At 50.2% G+C, this 19912-nt stretch overlaps 1 protein-coding gene across 2 annotated transcripts in view; it reads right to left on the reverse strand.

Moving 5' to 3' along the window:
- The window catches only part of TBC1D13 (TBC1 domain family member 13), a 161411-nt gene that overhangs the window by 115806 nt on the left and 25693 nt on the right, over nt 1–19912 (reverse strand). For both annotated transcript variants that reach the window (XM_078646595.1, XM_078646594.1), the window contains exons 3-4: nt 9575–9615; nt 7665–7726 (exon numbers count right to left, since the gene is read on the reverse strand). In XM_078646595.1, the coding sequence (XP_078502721.1) occupies nt 7665–7726; nt 9575–9615 (103 nt within the window). The remainder of the gene's footprint in view (nt 1–7664; nt 7727–9574; nt 9616–19912) is intronic.

Genomic DNA, 19912 nt, shown 5'->3' on the forward strand with positions numbered 1-19912 from the left:
TGTGGAGTGCAAAAAAACGATGGATTTAGGCCCAGATCCTTGTACTGGGGTGAATGTATGACATTGTTCTACATTCTGTCCATCAACTGTGTTTTTTGCAATTTTCACCCCGAGTGGGCTGGGTATGCTCAGACGTGAGTCCCAGGCTCTCCACACCACTGGAATCAAGCTATCCAGGCTGATGAAGGCTGATAGCCAGAAACTGGTCCTTGGATGCTTGATTCCGGTCTGGGAAAGACATGGCTTGGTAGTTCGGACTGGACTGTTCCCATGAGGCACAGGGTCAGAGCTGATTTGCATATAGCCAGTGTCTAACCCAGGGTGGTGTGGAGTGCAAAAAAACGATGGATTTAGGCCCAGATCCTTGTACTGGGGTGAATGTATGACATTGTTCTACATTCTGTCCATCAACTGTGTTTTTTGCAATTTTCACCCCGAGTGGGCTGGGTAGGCTCAGACGTGAGTCCCAGGCTCTCCACACCACTGGAGTCAAGCTAGCCAGGCTGATGAAGGCTGATAGCCAGAAACCGGTCCTTGGATGCTTGATTCCGGTCTGGGAAAGACATGGCTTGGTAGTTCGGACTGGACTGTTCCCATGAGGCACAGGGTCAGAGATGATTTGCATATAGCCAGTGTCTAACCCAGGGTGGTGTGGAGTGCAAAAAAACGATGGATTTAGGCCCAGATCCTTGTACTGGGGTGAATGTATGACATTGTTCTACATTCTGTCCATCAACTGTGTTTTTTGCAATTTTCACCCCGAGTGGGCTGGGTATGCTCAGACGTGAGTCCCAGGCTCTCCACACCACTGGAATGAAGCTATCCAGGCTGATGAAGGCTGATAGCCAGAAACCGGTCCTTGGATGCTTGCTTCCGGTCTGGGAAAGACATGGCTTGGTAGTTCGGACTGGACTGTTCCCATGAGGCACAGGGTCAGAGCTGATTTGCATATAGCCAGTGTCTAACCCAGGGTGGTGTGGAGTGCAAAAAAACGATGGATTTAGGCCCAGATCCTTGTACTGGGGTGAATGTATGACATTGTTCTACATTCTGTCCATCAACTGTGTTTTTTGCAATTTTCACCCCGAGTGGGCTGGGTATGCTCAGACGTGAGTCCCAGGCTCTCCACACCACTGGAGTCAAGCTATCCAGGCTGATGAAGGCTGATAGCCAGAAACCGGTCCTTGGATGCTTGATTCCGGTCTGGGAAAGACATGGCTTGGTAGTTCGGACTGGACTGTTCCCATGAGGCACAGGGTCAGAGCTGATTTGCATATAGCCAGTGTCTAACCCAGGGTGGTGTGGAGTGCAAAAAAACGATGGATTTAGGCCCAGATCCTTGTACTGGGGTGAATGTATGACATTGTTCTACATTCTGTCCATCAACTGTGTTTTTTGCAATTTTCACCGCGAGTGGGCTGGGTATGCTCAGACGTGAGTCCCAGGCTCTCCACACCACTGGAGTCAAGCTATCTAGGCTGATGAAGGCTGATAGCCAGAAACCGGTCCTTGGATGCTTGATTCCGGTCTGGGAAAGACATGGCTTGGTAGTTCGGACTGGACTGTTCCCATGAGGCACAGGGTCAGAGCTGATTTGCATATAGCCAGTGTCTAACCCAGGGTGGTGTGGAGTGCAAAAAAACGATGGATTTAGGCCCAGATCCTTGTACTGGGGTGAATGTATGACATTGTTCTACATTCTGTCCATCAACTGTGTTTTTTGCAATTTTCACCCCGAGTGGGCTGGGTATGCTCAGACGTGAGTCCCAGGCTCTCCACACCACTGGAGTCAAGCTATCCAGGCTGATGAAGGCTGATAGCCAGAAACCGGTCCTTGGATGCTTGATTCCGGTCTGGGAAAGACATGGCTTGGTAGTTCGGACTGGACTGTTCCCATGAGGCACGGGGTCAGAGCTGATTTGCATATAGCCAGTGTCTAACCCAGGGTGGTGTGGAGTGCAAAAAAACGATGGATTTAGGCCCCGATCCTTGTACTGGGGTGAATGTATGACATTGTTCTACATTCTGTCCATCAACTGTGTTTTTTGCAGCTCCACAATGACGCCATTCCGCTACATAACTGACATGGGGAGCCTATATAGCCCACTCCCACTCACTGATGTGAGCTACTTTTGAGGCTATGTCCTCAGATGCAGAGCTCCGCAAGCAAACCGCCCATGAGCAGTGTGCAGATTCCTAGACTTGGACCCCTATTAATGGGCAGAGTCAAATTCACAGAACGGAGAGACTGAAGGGGCCATGAGGAATCTGCGGTTAAATAGTCTTTGCCAGAAGGAGTGTTACTGAAGGGAAGTTAACTTGTTCTGATAGAGACTTTGAACTGCAGATTCATCACCTTTTGAATAGATAACTAAACAGTAAACTCAAACCAAACCAAAAAGTCCTGTAGGACGGAGCGGGCAAAATGCCCTTCCCGGTAAAGCTTGCTGTTTAGACAATAGAGCTTCATGAACGTATGGCAGGATGCCCGCGTAACTGCCCAGCAGATGTCAATGACAGCAACTCCTAGTGCCAAAGCAGTGGTAGCAGCTTTGACCCTGGTGGAATGAGGTGCAGTCCTTATGGAGGCTGCTTTGCGGCCAATACATAGACGATCTTGATCCGTAGCACGATCTAGCAGGAGGTGGTCCGCTTCTGCACATCCTTGGCTCTTCCTGCTCTGACAAACCCACAAAGAGCTGATCGTCAACCCGGTGTTTTCTGATGCGATCGAACTTAAAGGTCAGCACTTTAATGGGGTCCAAGTGATGGGGTCTCTCCTCCTCCTTAGAGATGTGAAGTCGAGCACCAAATACGGGCAGGATGATGGTCTGACCGATGGTGAACGGCATAACAACGTTAAGCAAGAAGGATGCACGTGTCCACAGAACCAGTTTGTCTGGAAATAAAGGGGTGTACAGAAAGTTGAGAGACATTTAAGCTCACTTACTTGCCACATTGATATTAGGGGGAAAGGAAACAGTTTTAAGAGTGAGAATCCGCAGGGGTCAGCTATGAAGTAGCTCAAAAAGAGTGCATATAAAAAATCTGAGGACCAACTTAATGTCCAACTGTGGCATGACAAAGGGAGAGTGAGAAAACAGATGTTGTAAACCTTTCAGAAAACAAATTAAATCAGGTGATTTTGCTAACAAGGACTAGTCCGGTAACCGTAAAAAGCCCAAAAGAGCCAAAAGGTATCCTTTAACGGTGCCCAGAGCAAAAGCCTTGCCGTGCAAGAAATAAAAGAAGAAAAGAAGAAAAAAAATGAACGTGAGACAACCCAGCCTTGACTGTGCTGCACTAAACTACAAATTTGTTTCAACGACAAGCATATACCGTCTTTGCCAAGGGACGCCTACATGACATCAACTCCTGAGGAAGTTCAACGGTGATCAGCTGTCGCCGCTCAATCTCCAAGCATGAAGGTGGAGATTACGAAGGCCTGAGTGCAGAACCTTGCACCTTTGCTGCGACGGGAGGTCCTACCAGAGGGGTAGCCTGATCAGACAACATATATTCATACCTAGTACTCTGTGTCAAATCCGGGGCTACTAGTATGATTTGGGCCCAGTCACTCCTGATCATCTTCAGAACTGGTGGCAGAAGCAGTATCGGTGAGAAGGCATGCAGAAGTTCCAAGTCCCATTCTAGGTGAAATGCATCTCCTATCGAGAGACGCCTTGGAAACACCAACATGCAAAACAGCTGACATTACGCGTTCTTGGCAGAGGATAATTGATCAAGTTAAAGGTTCGCCCCATGCACAAAATAATCTTTTGTCACCTCTCTTTGCAACTGCTATTTGTGATCCACTAGGCATCGGTGACTGAGTTCATCTGCCCTGGCATGCAAAGATGCTGCCAAGTGGTTAACCACCAGGGAAGTTCATGGGTGGGCCAGCCTTTAACAGAGGCAGATTCCTTCCTAACACAGGGTCCATGACCCCACTTCCCCAGCGAGTTGTAATTCCACCTGGTGGTGGTGGTGTGTGCAAGTGCCTGCACCAGCCTCCCTTAGATGGACGGCAGCAAGGCTTTCAATGCCAGGTGGGCAGCCCTCAGTTCTGGAAGGTTGATATGGAGGCAGGGCTCCGCCACAGACCAGAGGCCTCTGATCTCCACCTCTCCCAGGCAGCCACCCCAATCCAGCAGTGACACATCGGTCACCACTGCCAGCTCTGAGTGTAGTGTTGAGAGGTGTCTGTCGTTTACCATATCGCGGTCCAGCAACCATCACTGCAGATCTTTTTTAATCTCCTCCGAAGCTTGCCCATGGTCTGAGTGGTCCCCTAGATATTGGGCCCGCTGAGGCTTCAGATCCCACTGCAGAACCCGCATATGGCACCTCATGTTTGACCAGCAGGAGGCAGGAGGCCATCAGCCCAAACAGCCTCAAAGTTGACCTCACTGAAACCCAGGACAGAGGCTGAAAGATCGGTAATACCCTGAAGGCCCAGGACTCTCCTTTCTGGGTGTTCTCCGGGGGATAAAGGCACAAATCAAACTGTGTTGAGAATGGCTACAATGAAGGGGAGCATAAGAGAAGGATTCAGGTATGTCTTCAGCACGTTGATAGTGAACACCAAATGATATGATTGCTTTCATAGTCTAGAAATGGTTTTAGAGAGTTTTATATAGCGCAAACTTGACCCGAAGGCATCAGGTATCAAAGCACTTTACACGAGCACCAGTTACATTACACGAGGACACATTCATTTTTGTTAGGCACTAGGAGATTAAGGGATTTGCCCAAAATCCTAGGATGTCAAATGTCCTTGCTGAGACTGGAACCCGGTTCCCCAGATTTTAGGTCGACCGCCCTAGCCATTCGGCCAATTTGTCTCCCCAAGCTTGCACTTCCTAAGGCTAGATGAAGAGATGGTTGTCCTCAACAGTTGTTCCTGGGATGGCAAATGGTGCAGCTGAGTGGCTATGAAGGGAAAGGAGTACTGCTTACAGACAAATGAAAGGACGCACCTGTCCGATGTTATGGCCTGTCAAGAATCGTTGGATCCTACCTGGTGGCTGCGCTCTACTAAGGACATGCTGGAGGGGCATGACAGGTGGTGCCTCAGGGAGTGGGGGCTGCAGGCTCACTGGCTCTGGGACCCGGTCTGCGGGATTAGTGGATGCCATGGCCTCGGCCATGAGAAATGTCTGGACCCTTGCTGAAGTGGCTGCTGGTATGGGGCATCAGTGCTGAACATGCAAAGGAACAGGGAAGCTGATGTGGCTGGCGAGGCGGGCAGATAGGCCCAAGGAGGATGCGGTGACCCTGCTCCAGGGCGCAATCTGCCTTATCTCCAATGAGACAAGTCCCGTCAAAGGGCATGTACGTAAGGGATGACTGGACATAGTCAAAAAAGCCTGTTGACCACAACCAGGCGTGGCAGTGAATGGAGACACGGGTGCCAATGGCTCACCCGGTGGAATTGGCAATGTCTAGGGCATAACCAATCATGAACTTTGCTGCTTCATGACCATCCTGTATAGCTTGGGTCAGGACAGGATAACACTTAAAAGTACTTAAGGCACTGAATCTCAAGAGCATGGGAATAGTGGCTCAGCAGGCAACATGCACTGATGAGCCTGAGGGCTTAACTGGTGTAAGAAAATACACCCTTCCCAAAGGTCTCCACTCTTTTGGGTTCCCTGTCAGGGGGAAGAAGTCTGAAAAGTGTTTGATTTGTCTGGCTAGTAGATGCTTGCACCACTAAGCACTCCAGTGAGGGGTGCTGAGGTAAAAGCGCCTGGGCGCCCGGGGAAGGTTGGTGGCATCTTGCAGTTTGGAGATTTACTGGGGAGCCAGAGCAAGGTTTGGCCCATGCCACTAGAAGGATCCCAGTTAGTGCCTCCTTAAAAGGTAGATTGGGTGCACAATTGGTTTACCCGAGCTGGGGAAGCTCAGACAAACCTTGGTGTTGATCTCTAGGGTGGGAAGTTGGAAGGTCAAGAACTTTGTCCGCACCCCGCTTGACCACCTCAAAGAAGCGTGGTCTTCAGTGGCAGGACCTGGGAATGTGAGAAGGCCAGAATCAGGAGAGCTTTCAAGGCCACTCTAACCTTGATGATCATCACACCCATTCTCTTGTTGGTATGGTTGGCCAATCTCGTCACCTGTGTCATTATCATTGTCCGAATCAGTGCCAAACAAAGAATGCACAGTTTGGGATCATCCTGGTGGAGAAGGAATGTCGTGCGCAGGTTGCGGTTCGACAGAAACCAGGCGCAGCCTCGTCTAGGTCGTAGCGTGTCCGACTTGGAGTCGGAGAGCACAACGAGCATCTCATCCTCCGGCGTCTGTGCACTGAGCAGTGGTGTGGAGTCAAAAGCAGAGTCCATGAAGGCCCCGGTGGAGGCCCAGAGTAGGTGTAACAGGGTCCACCTGGCACGGAGGACGAACCCACTAACAGTATCCAAAAGGGGGTGGGAAGAGAGCATCTTTGCTCTGTGGGGCCTGCTGGGAAAGCCAGATGGAGTCGGAAGAGATTGGAAGTTTGAGCGTAGCCTCACAAAACTCTTCGATCTGCCTCGGTGTCGCAGACAGCAGCGGAAACTCGGGTAATGCCGGACTTGTTGATGGATAGGTTCTAACGTGGCCGAATTTGGGAGCAAAATTGAGAACATGGCTACGTCCTTGTGCCTTCTCTACATTATGAGAAAGCTGGGAAGGAGCTGAGTTCCAATTGGACTTTTTAAGTTTCTTCGTCGACTTAGGCTGTGATGTGGAACGTGATAATGATCAGCCTCTGGATCGACTCCGATGACTACTGGACCAGTATGGGACTGGGACCGACCCTTTGGCTGGCACTGATCTTGACTTGAAGTCTTGCAGTGCTAGGCCACAGAATTTTGCCTCGTAGTCCCAAATGGCTTTTAGATTCATCAAAGTGCAGTCAATGCAGGCCTTGGAGGTGTGGGAGGCTTTAAAACCTATTTACACGCAGTCGGCGCAGCACCCCTGTGACCGAGCTATTCTTAGGCAGTGCAAGTAAAGTGCGAGCTGCCACATTCATGGTGCGTTGGAGCCTATGGGTCACGGATTTGTTAGCAGCTCACAAAAGACTGTTACAGTAATGTAACCTAGCCAGGATCGTGGCTTGCACCACCAGCTGCCGAGTGTGAGGTCAAAAAGACCCAAGATGGGTTTAAGTCCGCGCAAAATACCGAAGCTGGTCCCTGCCACAGACTTAGCATGCTCCTCAAACGAGAGCGCAGTATCCAGCTGAATGCTGAGGTTTTTTACCAAGGCTATGGGAGTGGGGGGATTACCCAACCTGCTCCCCTCAGCTTCTTGTTGGACTTCCATCCTGCAGCCGGTGAGCTGCCACCTGTGGATGGCGATGGTCCCTGTGAGGTGGCCGTTGCGCCTCGGGTTCCTTCTTTGTCTTAGCAGCAGTGTTTAAAGAGCACTGACAGTTCACTCTTATCAAAGCTGAGGGCAACAACTCTACCTGCAGTATTCTATAGCAGCGAGAAAGCAACTATGTCCTGGCTGAACAGGAAAGGCTCCCCTTAAACTGCCCTCCCTCCCCCCGCCACAACGGAGAAAGCGGACAGCTGCACCGACTGGAGGGTGCAGCCATTGGTTATGAAGATGCAAAGACAGGTATCAACCTCAGAGTGGGCCCCTGTGATGCTCCCACTGTCCCTTCCACGCACCTTTGTTTCTTCAGCACAGAATCCCACAAAGCCTGCTCCAGCGGGAGGTAGTTCAGCAAAATCTGTGGGAGTAAGAAAGATATCACAAGAGGATCATTCATTGAATTAATAAGAAACGGTTGTTAAAGAGTCACGGTTTTGAAGTACAGGGTGAATAAGAGGTAGGAAGAAAGAAGCACAATCTTCGGTATGCCCCCCCCTCTGCACAGCCTGTCCATGCACAGCCCAGGCTATGAGACCGCCTGCCAGACCCCCTCTGGGGCGAGGGACAAGCCCCAGAAGTCTTTACTCAGTCACAAAAATGCACTGCCAGGACGCTTATTCAGAGTTATCATGTTAAGAGACATACCTGGCAAGTAACATTTAAAACCCTATAACCTCCCTGTCAAGCAGGAAAGACTCTGGAGCTAGGAATGGACCCCGTCAGCGAGCCATGAGTCCCGCTGACTGTCAGACACCCTCAGAGGGCAATCCATCACAGCAAACTGGCACCACCGCAGCAGACCAACCGACTCAGACACCCTCAGAGAGCAGTCCACTCCCAGAAAACTGGCAAACTGCAGCATGCCAGCCGACTGGCAGACACCCTCAGAGAGCAGACCGCTCACAGCAAACTGGAAAAACTGCAGCAGACCAGCTGACTCTCAGGCACCCTCAGAGAGCAGACCGCTCACAGCAAACTGGCAAAACTGCAGCAGACCAGCCGACTCTCAGACACCCTCAGAGAGCAGACCGCTCACAGCAAACTGGAACAACCGCAGCAGACCAACCGACTCGGACACCCTCAGAGAGCAGTCCGCTCCCAGAAAACTGGCAAACTGCAGCAGACCAGCCGACTGGCAGACACCCTCAGAGAGCAGACCGCTCACAGCAAACTGGCAAAACTGCAGCAGACCCGCCGACACCTTCAGAGAGCAGTCCACTCCCAGAAAACTGGCAAAACTGCAGCAGACCAGCCGACTCTCAGACACCCTCAGAGAGCAGACCGCTCACAGCAAACTGGCAAAACTGCAGCAGACCAGCCGACTCTCAGACACCCTCAGAGAGCAGACCGCTCATAGCAAACTGGCAAAACTGCAGCAGACCCGCCGACACCTTCAGAGAGCAGTCCACTCCCAGAAAACTGGCAAAACTGCAGCAGACCAGCCGACACTCAGACACCCTCAGAGAGCAGACCGCTCACAGCAAACTGGCAAAACTGCAGCATGCCGGCCGACTCTCAGACACCCTCAGAGAGCAGACCGCTCACAGCAAACTGGCAAAACTGCAGCAGACCAGCCGACTCTCAGACACCCTCAGAGAGTAGACCGCTCACAGCAAACTGGCAAAACTGCAGCATACCAGCCGACTCTCAGACACCCTCAGAGAGCAGACCGCTCACAGCAAACTGGCAAAACTGCAGCAGACCAGCTGACTCTCAGGCACCCTCAGAGGGCAGACCGCTCACAGCAAACTGGCAAAACTGCAGCAGACCAACCAACTCAAAAACCCTCAGAGGGCAGTCCACTCACAGCAAACTGGCAAAACGGCAGCAGTCCCGCCGATTGTCAGACAACCTAAGAGAAACCAGCTTATTGGCCAAGATCCCCGCATCACAGCAGGCCCTTACACATAGTGGCGAACGTTCTCAGACACTGGCAGAGATCCTGAAGCAACTATTTACATAAATACACCCAGACAAATTGTTTCCATCTTAGCACTCTGCCTGACACACTTAAACACCCGCTGACGCCTCCCACCAGACCCTTGTCTGCTGCCAAGAGGTACCCAGGCATTGCAAACCTATGCCAGCATCTCCTTCAGGCAGAATCATAAAAACAGAAGAGAGCATCTTCCTTCCAGCAGAGACAGCCCAGCCCTCCCATCCCTCTGAAGGTCAGAACCATAAAAAGAAAAGAGGCAGCACCCACCTTCCAGCAGAGACAGCGCAGTCCTCCTTCAAAGGGGATTCCTGCAAGAAAGAGAGCGCAAGGAATTGAGTCACAAGTAGTCTCCTTCTTTGTTCCCAAGCCTTGCATGGTGCCAACCCAAGACTATGGTCTGAAACTCATCCAAAGAAACAAGGAAACGGGGAGCAGAAGAAAACAAGGAAAGCAGTGGGTTCACAATGTGTTCAATATTGAATCAGTAGAATATTGCTCATAGAAAGATACAATTATACTGGGAGCGAGAGCAAGAAAGGGGTGTGCTCAAGACCATGGATGTGTTCAAGAGCAGCAGGCACCACCAATTAAACAAAAGTGTGATGAGACATGTGGCAACTAAACATGGGTAAGGGGTCTGGACACTCAAACATACATGTCAATCTTATGAGGCGCTGGCTCTGAAACATGGTTGTACTAATGATTATAGGAAAGCATCACTGGAAAATAACGGGGCTTGATCACATCATGGGACGTGGCTAATGGAAATGGGTGTGGAGATTACAGGGTGTCGAGGAACCCCTCTCGAGATCCTGAGGGCTCAGATGGACTGGGCAACCCTCGTGTGAAATGCTGCCTTTCATCCCTGGCTCCAGAGAGGGCATCTCTCTGAACATCCTAGTAGGACTGATTCTCAGAGGACCAAGACTTACTCTTGAAGGGTGATTTAGGTTTGGAACCCAGGTACAGTTAACCCATGAATTACTAGCAATGAACTGGACGATCTGGTCAATGCTTCATCTTTATGAAGTGAAAAGGACTTTATGTTCGGAAAGGCAAGTAGCACATTCAAATGTGAGCACCAGCAGAACATTATTCACTGTGCCAAGGGCCAGATGTCTACAAACAGCCGCAACTGAAACTCTGCATGATCTTTTGAAGTCACTGCTCTCAATACCTTCTGTGTTTCCAGCTCTTGCCTGTATCTACAATAGTTTAATGCCACTTGCAGTTCTGCTGGAACCAGAAAGGGTCAGTCGTTTCACCAGTCCTCATCTCAAACTAGCCTCACCAACTACACCATTTTGAGTATACAAAGAGAACAAGTATTTACTACTAGAGCAATCCTGGATCCGATCTAGCAGCCTCAGCCATCCTGGATCTGACATAGCAGCCTCAACCATCCTGGATCTGACATAGCAGCCTCAACCATCCTGGATCTGACATAGCAGCCTTAGACATCCTGGATCTGACATAGCAGCCTCAGCCATCCTGGATCTGACATAGCAGCCTCAACCATCCTGAATCTGACATAGCAGCCTTAGACATCCTGGATCTGACATAGCAGCCTCAACCATCCTGGATCTGACATAGCAGCCGTAGACATCCTGGATCTGACATAGCAGCCTCAACCATCCTGGATCTGATCTAGCAGCCTTAGACATCCTGGATCTGCCATAGTAGCCTTAGACATCCTGGATCTGACATAGCAGCCTTAGACATCCTGGATATGACATAGCAGCCTTAGACATCCTGGATCTGATCTAGCACCCTTAGACATCCTGGATCTGACACAGCAGCCTTAGACATCCTGGATCTGACATAGCAGCCTTAGACATCCTGGATCTGATCTAGCACCCTTAGACATCCTGGATCTGACACAGCAGCCTTAGACATCCTGGATCTGATCTAGCAGCCTCAACCATCCTGGATCTGATCTAGCAGCCTCAACCATCCTGGATCTGATCTAGCACCCTTAGACATCCTGGATCTGACATAGCAGCCTTAGACATCCTGGATCTGACATAGCAGCCTTAGACATCCTGGATCTGACATAGCATCCTTAGACATCCTGGATCTGATCTAGCAGCCTCAACCATCCTGAATCTGACATAGCAGCCTTAGACATCCTGGATCTGACATAGCAGCCTCAACCATCCTGGATCTGATCTAGCAGCCTTAGACATCCTGGATCTGACATAGCAGCCTCAACCATCCTGGATCTGACATAGCAGCCGTAGACATCCTGGATCTGACATAGCAGCCTCAACCATCCTGGATCTGATCTAGCAGCCTTAGACATCCTGGATCTGACATAGTAGCCTTAGACATCCTGGATCTGACATAGCAGCCTTAGACATCCTGGATATGACATAGCAGCCTTAGACATCCTGGATCTGATCTAGCACCCTTAGACATCCTGGATCTGACACAGCAGCCTTAGACATCCTGGATCTGACATAGCAGCCTTAGACATCCTGGATCTGATCTAGCACCCTTAGACATCCTGGATCTGACATAGCAGCCTTAGACATCCTGGATCTGATCTAGCAGCCTCAACCATCCTGGATCTGATCTAGCACCCTTAGACATCCTGGATCTGACATAGCAGCCTTAGACATCCTGGATCTGACATAGCAGCCTTAGACATCCTGGATCTGACATAGCATCCTTAGACATCCTGGATCTGATCTAGCAGCCTCAACCATCCTGGATCTGATCTAGCACCCTTAGACATCCTGGATCTGACACAGCAGCCTTAGACATCCTGGATCTGACACAGCAGCCTTAGACATCCTGGATCTGATCTAGCAGCCTCAACCATCCTGGATCTGATCTAGCAGCCTTAGACATCCTGGATCTGACATAGCAGCCGTAGACATCCTGGATCTGATCTAGCACCCTTGGACATCCTGGATCTGACATAGCAGCCTTAGACATCCTGGATCTGACATAGCAGCCTCAGTCATCCTGGAACTGACATAGCAGCCTTAGACATCCTGGATCTGACATAGCAGTCTCAACCATCCTGGATCTGACATGGCAGCCTTAGACATCCAGGATCTGACATAGCAGCCTTAGCCATCCTGGATCTGACACAGCAGCCGTAGCCATCCTGGAACTGACATAGCAGCCTCACCCATCCTGGGTCTGACATGGCAGCCTTAGACATCCTGGATCTGACATAGCAGCCTTAGCCATCCTGGATCTGATCTAGCACCCTTAGACATCCTGGATATGACACAGCAGCCTTAGCCATCCTGGATCTGACATAGCAGCCTTAGACATCCTGGATCTGACATAGCAGCCTTAGCCATCCTGGATCTGACACAGCAGCCTCAACCATCCTGGATCTGATCTAGCATCCTTAGACATCCTGGATCTGACATAGCAGCCTTAGACATCCTGGATCTGACATAGCAGCCTCAACCATCCTGGATCTGATCTAGCAGCCTTAGACATCCTGGATCTGACATAGCAGCCGTAGACATCCTGGATCTGATCTAGCAGCCTTAGACATCCTGGATCTGGTCTAGCAGCCCTAGACATCCTGGATCTGACATAGCAGCCTCCGCCATCCTGGATCTGACATAGCAGCCTCAGCCATCCTGGATCTGACATAGCAGCCTTAGACATCCTGGATCTGATCTAGCATCTTTAGACATCCTGGATCTGATCTAGCAGCCTTAGACATCCTGGATCTGATCTAGCAGCCTTAGACATCCTGGATCTGACATAGCAGCCTCCGCCATCCTGGATCTGACATAGCAGCCTCAGCCATCCTGGATCTGACATAGCAGCCTTAGACATCCTTGATCTGATCTAGCAGCCTCAGTCATCCTGGATCTGACATAGCAGCCTCAGTCATCCTGGATCTGACATAGCAGCCTCAGGCATCCTGGATCTGATATAGCAGCCTTAGCCATCCTGGATCTGACACAGCAGCCTCAACCATCCTGGATCTGACATAGCAGCCTTAGACATCCTGGATCTGACATAGCAGCCTCAGTCATCCTGGATCTGATCTAGCACCCTTAGACATCCTGGATCTGACACAGCAGCCTTAGACATCCTGGATCTGACACAGCAGCCTTAGCCATCCTGGATCTGACATAGCAGCCTCAACCATCCTGGATCTGATCTAGCAGCCTTAGACATCCTGGATCTGACATAGCAGCCTTAGACATTCTGGATCTGACATAGCAGCCTTAGCCATCCTGGATCTGACACAGCAGCCTCAACCATCCTGGATCTGACATAGCAGCCTATCCTGGATCTGACACAGCAGCCTTAGACATCCTGGATCTGATCTAGCAGCCTCAACCATCCTGGATCTGATCTAGCAGCCTTAGACATCCTGGATCTGATCTAGCATCCTTAGACATCCTGGATCTGACATAGCAGCCTTAGACATTTATTTATTTTCAGGTTTGTATGGCGCTGTGAATCGATTCCCGAAGGAATATCTCCGCGCCTTTGGCCACAACCAGAGAACAGAAAAGACTCGTCAACATTTTAATGAAATCGGCAGGAGATCAGTCAGTTAGAGATTTGAAGAGGAATGTTTTAAGCTTTTTCCTAAAAGGGAAATGTTCCCTACATACTCTGATTTCCTTTGGGAGTAGGTTCCACAGCTTTGGACCTGCTACCGATAGGGCTCTTCCCCCCTTTCTTGCCTTCATGGCCCTAGGAACACATAATAGTTCCTGATCTCCCGATCTCAGGAATCTGGACGGTACATAGGGGATAAATTTCTCAGTGAGGTAACCGGGACCAGTTCCAGTTAAGCATTTGTGGATGACGCAGCAGATCTTAAACATCACCCTCTGCTTAACCGGAAGCCAGTGCAATTTGGCCAACAGTGGTTTTGAGGGAGTGCGGGGCGGGACATTCAGAACCAGTCGTGCAGCCGTGTTTTGCACAACCTGCAATCTAGCAAAGATGCCCTCATTGGCAGCTAGCATTAACCCGTTGCAGTAGTCCAGCCTGCTTAAAACTAGGGACTGGACCAACGTTCTCCTGGTGGACACAGCAGCCTTAGACATCCTGGATCTGACATAGCAGCCTCAGACATCCTGGATCTGATCTAGCACCCTTAGACATCCTGGATCTGACATAGCAGCCTTAGACATCCTGGATCTGACATAGCAGCCTTAGACATCCTGGATCTGATCTAGCAGCCTCAACCATCCTGGATCTGATCTAGCAGCCTTAGACATCCTGGATCTGATCTAGCATCCTTAGACATCCTGGATCTGACATAGCAGCCTTAGACATCCTGGATCTGACACAGCAGCCTTAGACATCCTGGATCTGACACAGCAGCCTTAGACATCCTGGATCTGACATAGCAGCCTTAGACATCCTGGATCTGATCTAACACCCTTAGACATCCTGGATCTGACATAGCAGCCTTAGACATCCTGGATCTGATCAAGCAGCCTCAGCCATCCTGGATCTGACATAGCAGCCTCAGTCGTCCTGGATCTGACATAGCAGCCTTAGACATCCTGGGTCTGACATAGCAGCCTTAGACATCCTGGATCTGATCTAGCACCCTTAGACATCCTGGATCTGACACAGCAGCCTTAGACATCCTGGATCTGATCTAGCAGCCTCAACCATCCTCGATCTGACATAGCAGCCTTAGACATCCTGGATCTGACATAGCAGCCTTAGACATCCTGGATCTGATCTAGCACCCTTAGACATCCTGGATCTGACATAGCAGCCTTAGACATCCTGGATCTGACATAGCAGCCTTAGACATCCTGGATCTGACATAGCACCCTTAGACATCCTGGATCTGACATAGCAGCCTTAGACATCCTGGATCTGATCTAGCAGCCTCAGGCATCCTGTATCTGATCTAGCAGCCTCAGCCATCCTGGATCTGACATAGCAGCCTTAGACATCCTGGATCTGACATAGCAGCCTTAGACATCCTGGATCTGACATAGCAGCCTCAGTCATCCTGGATCTGACATAGCAGCCTCAACCATCCTGGATCTGACATAGCAGCCTTAGACATCCTGGATCTGTCATAGCAGCCTCAACCATCCTGGATCTGATCTAGCAGCCTTAGACATCCTGGATCTGACATAGCAGCCTTAGACATCCTGGATCTGACATAGCAGCCTTAGACATCCTGGATCTGATCTAGCAGCCTCAACCATCCTGGATCTGATCTAGCAGCCTTAGACATCCTGGATCTGACATAGCAGCCTTAGACATCCTGGATCTGATCTAGCAGCCTCAACCATCCTGGATCTGATCTAGCACCCTTAGACATCCTGGATCTGATCTAGCAGCCTCAACCATCCTGGATCTGATCTAGCAGCCTTAGACATCCTGGATCTGACATAGCAGCCTCAACCATCCTGGATCTGATCTAGCACCCTTAGACATCCTGGATCTGACATAGCAGCCTTAGACATCCTGGATCTGACATAGCAGCCTTAGACATCCTGGATCTGACATAGCAGCCTTAGACATCCTGGATCTGACATAGCAGCCTTAGACATCCTGGATCTGACATAGCAGCCTTAGACATCCTGGATCTGATCTAGCAGCCTCAACCATCCTGGATCTGATCTAGCACCTTTAGACATCCTGGATCTGACACAGCAGCCTTAGACATCCTGGATCTGACATAGCAGCCTTAGACATCCTGGATCTGATCTAGCACCCTTAGACATCCTGGATCTGACATAGCAGCCTCAGGCATCCTGGATCTGATATAGCAGCCTTAGCCATCCTGGATCTGACACAGCAGCCTCAACCATCCTGGATCTGACATAGCAGCCTTAGACATCCTGGATCTGACATAGCAGCCTCAGTCATCCTGGATCTGATCTAGCACCCTTAGACATACTGGATCTGACACAGCAGCCTTAGACATCCTGGATCTGACAATGCAGCCTTAGACATCCTGGATCTGATCTAGCAGCCTCAACCATCCTGGATCTGATCTAGCAGCCTTAGACATCCTGGATCTGACATAGCAGCCTTAGACATTCTGGATCTGACATAGCAGCCTTAGCCATCCTGGATCTGACACAGCAGCCTCAACCATCCTGGATCTGACATAGCAGCCTTAGACATCCTGGATCTGACATAGCAGCCTATCCTGGATCTGACACTGCAGCCTTAGACATCCTGGATCTGATCTAGCAGCCTCAACCATCCTGGATCTGATCTAGCAGCCTTAGACATCCTGGATCGGATCTAGCATCCTTAGACATCCTGGATCTGACATAGCAGCCTTAGACATCCTGGATCTGACACAGCAGCCTTAGACATCCTGGATCTGACATAGCAGCCTTAGACATCCTGGATCTGATCTAGCACCCTTAGACATCCTGGATCTGACATAGCAGCCTTAGACATCCTGGATCTGACATAGCAGCCTTAGACATCCTGGATCTGACATAGCAGCCTTAGACATCCTGGATCTGATCTAGCAGCCTCAACCATCCTGGATCTGATCTAGCAGCCTTAGACATCCTGGATCTGACATAGCAGCCTTAGACATCCTGGATCTGACATAGCAGCCGTAGACATCCTGGATCTGACATAGCAGCCTTAGACATCCTGGATCTGACATAGCAGCCTTAGACATCCTGGATCTGACATAGCAGCCTTAGACATCCTGGATCTGATCTAGCAGCCTCAACCATCCTGGATCTGATCTAGCAGCCTTAGACATCCTGGATCTGATCTAGCATCCTTAGACATCCTGGATCTGATCTAGCATCCTTAGACATCCTGGATCTGACATAGCAGCCTTAGACATCCTGGATCTGACACAGCAGCCTTAGACATCCTGGATCTGACATAGCAGCCTTAGACATCCTGGATCTGATCAAGCAGCCTTAGACATCCTGGATCTGACATAGCAGCCTTAGACATCCTGGATCTGACATAGCAGCCTTAGACATCCTGGATCTGACACAGCAGCCTTAGACATCCTGGATCTGACATAGCAGCCTTAGACATCCTGGATCTGATCAAGCAGCCTCAGCCATCCTGGATCTGACATAGCAGCCTCAGTCGTCCTGGATCTGACATAGCAGCCTTAGACATCCTGGATCTGACATAGCAGCCTTAGACATCCTGGATCTGATCTAGCACCCTTAGACATCCTGGATCTGACACAGCAGCCTTAGACATCCTGGATCTGATCTAGCAGCCTCAACCATCCTGGATCTGACATAGCAGCCTTAGACATCCTGGATCTGACATAGCAGCCTTAGACATCCTGGATCTGATCTAGCACCCTTAGACATCCTGGATCTGACATAGCAGCCTTAGACATCCTGGATCTGACACGGCAGCCTTAGACATCCTGGATCTGACATAGCACCCTTAGACATCCTGGATCTGACATAGCAGCCTTAGACATCCTGGATCTGATCTAGCAGCCTCAGGCATCCTGTATCTGATCTAGCAGCCTCAGCCATCCTGGATCTGACATAGCAGCCTTAGACATCCTGGATCTGACATAGCAGCCTTAGACATCCTGGATCTGACATAGCAGCCTCAGCCATCCTGGATCTGACATAGCAGCCTCAACCATCCTGGATCTGACATAGCAGCCTTAGACATCCTGGATCTGTCATAGCAGCCTCAACCATCCTGGATCTGATCTAGCAGCCTTAGACATCCTGGATCTGACATAGCAGCGTTAGACATCCTGGATCTGACATAGCAGCCTCAACCATCCTGGATCTGATCTAGCAGCCTTAGACATCCTGGATCTGACATAGCAGCCTTAGACATCCTGGATCTGATCTAGCAGCCTCAACCATCCTGGATCTGATCTAGCACCCTTAGACATCCTGGATCTGATCTAGCAGCCTCAACCATCCTGGATCTGATCTAGCAGCCTTAGACATCCTGGATCTGACATAGCAGCCTCAACCATCCTGGATCTGATCTAGCAGCCTTAGACATCCTGGATCTGACATAGCAGCCGTAGACATCCTGGATCTGACATAGCAGCCTTAGACATCCTGGATCTGACATAGCAGCCTTAGACATCCTGGATCTGATCTAGCAGCCTCAACCATCCTGGATCTGATCTAGCACCTTTAGACATCCTGGATCTGACACAGCAGCCTTAGACATCCTGGATCTGACATAGCAGCCTTAGACATCCTGGATCTGATCTAGCAGCCTTAGACATCCTGGATCTGACATAGCAGCCTTAGACATCCTGGATCTGACACAGCAGCCTTAGACATCCTGGATCTGACATAGCAGCCTTAGACATCCTGGATCTGATCTAGCACCCTTAGACATCCTGGATCTGACATAGCAGCCTTAGACATCCTGGATCTGATCTAGCACCCTTAGTCATCCTGGATCTGACATAGCAGCCTTAGACATCCTGGATCTGACATAGCAGCCTTAGACATCCTGGATCTGACATAGCAGCCTTAGACATCCTGGAACTGACATAGCAGCCTTAGACATCCTGGATCTGACATAGCAGCCGTAGACATCCTGGATCTGACATAGCAGCCTTAGACATCCTGGATCTGACATAGCAGCCTTAGACATCCTGGATCTGACATAGCAGCCTTAGACATCCTGGATCTGACATAGCAGCCTTAGACATCCTGGATCTGACATAGCAGCCTCAGTCATCCTGGAACTGACATAGCAGCCTTAGACATCCTGGAACTGACATAGCAGCCTTAGACATCCTGGATCCGACATAGCAGCCTCAACCATCCTGGATCTGACATAGCAGCCTTAGACATCCTGGAACTGACATAGCAGCCTTAGACATCCTGGATCTGACATAGCAGCCTCAACCATCCTGGATCTGACATGGCAGCCTTAGACATCCTGGATCTGACATAGCAGCCTTAGCCATCCTGGATCTGACACAACAGCCTTAGCCATCCTGGATCTGACATAGCAGCCTTAGCCATCCTGGAACTGACATAGCAGCCTCACCCATCCTGGATCTGACATGGCAGCCTTAGACATCCTGGATCTGACATAGCAGCCTTAGCCATCCTGGATCTGATCTAGCACCCTTAGACATCCTGGATCTGACACAGCAGCCTTAGCCATCCTGGATCTGACATAGCAGCCTTAGACATCCTGGATCTGACATAGCAGCCTTAGCCATCCTGGATCTGACACAGCAGCCTCAACCATCCTGGATCTGATCTAGCATCCTTAGACATCCTGGATCTGACATAGCAGCCTTAGACATCCTGGATCTGACATAGCAGCCTTAGACATCCTGGATCTGATCTAGCACCCTTAGACATCCTGGATCTGACACAGCAGCCTTAGACATCCTGGATCTGACACAGCAGCCTTAGCCATCCTGGATCTGATCTAGCAGCCTCAACCATCCTGGATCTGATCTAGCAGCCTTAGACATCCTGGATCTGACATAGCAGCCTTAGACATCCTGGATCTGATCTAGCAGCCTCAACCATCCTGGATCTGATCTAGCACCCTCAACCATCCTGGATCTGATCTAGCCCCCTTAGACATCCTGGATCTGACATAGCAGCCTTAGACATCCTGGATCTGACATAGCAGCCTTAGACATCCTGGATCTGACATAGCAGCCTTAGA

This window comes from Lissotriton helveticus, chromosome 5_2 (assembly GCF_964261635.1).
Source record: "Lissotriton helveticus chromosome 5_2, aLisHel1.1, whole genome shotgun sequence".
In the NCBI taxonomy this organism is placed as follows: Eukaryota; Metazoa; Chordata; class Amphibia; order Caudata; family Salamandridae; genus Lissotriton; species Lissotriton helveticus.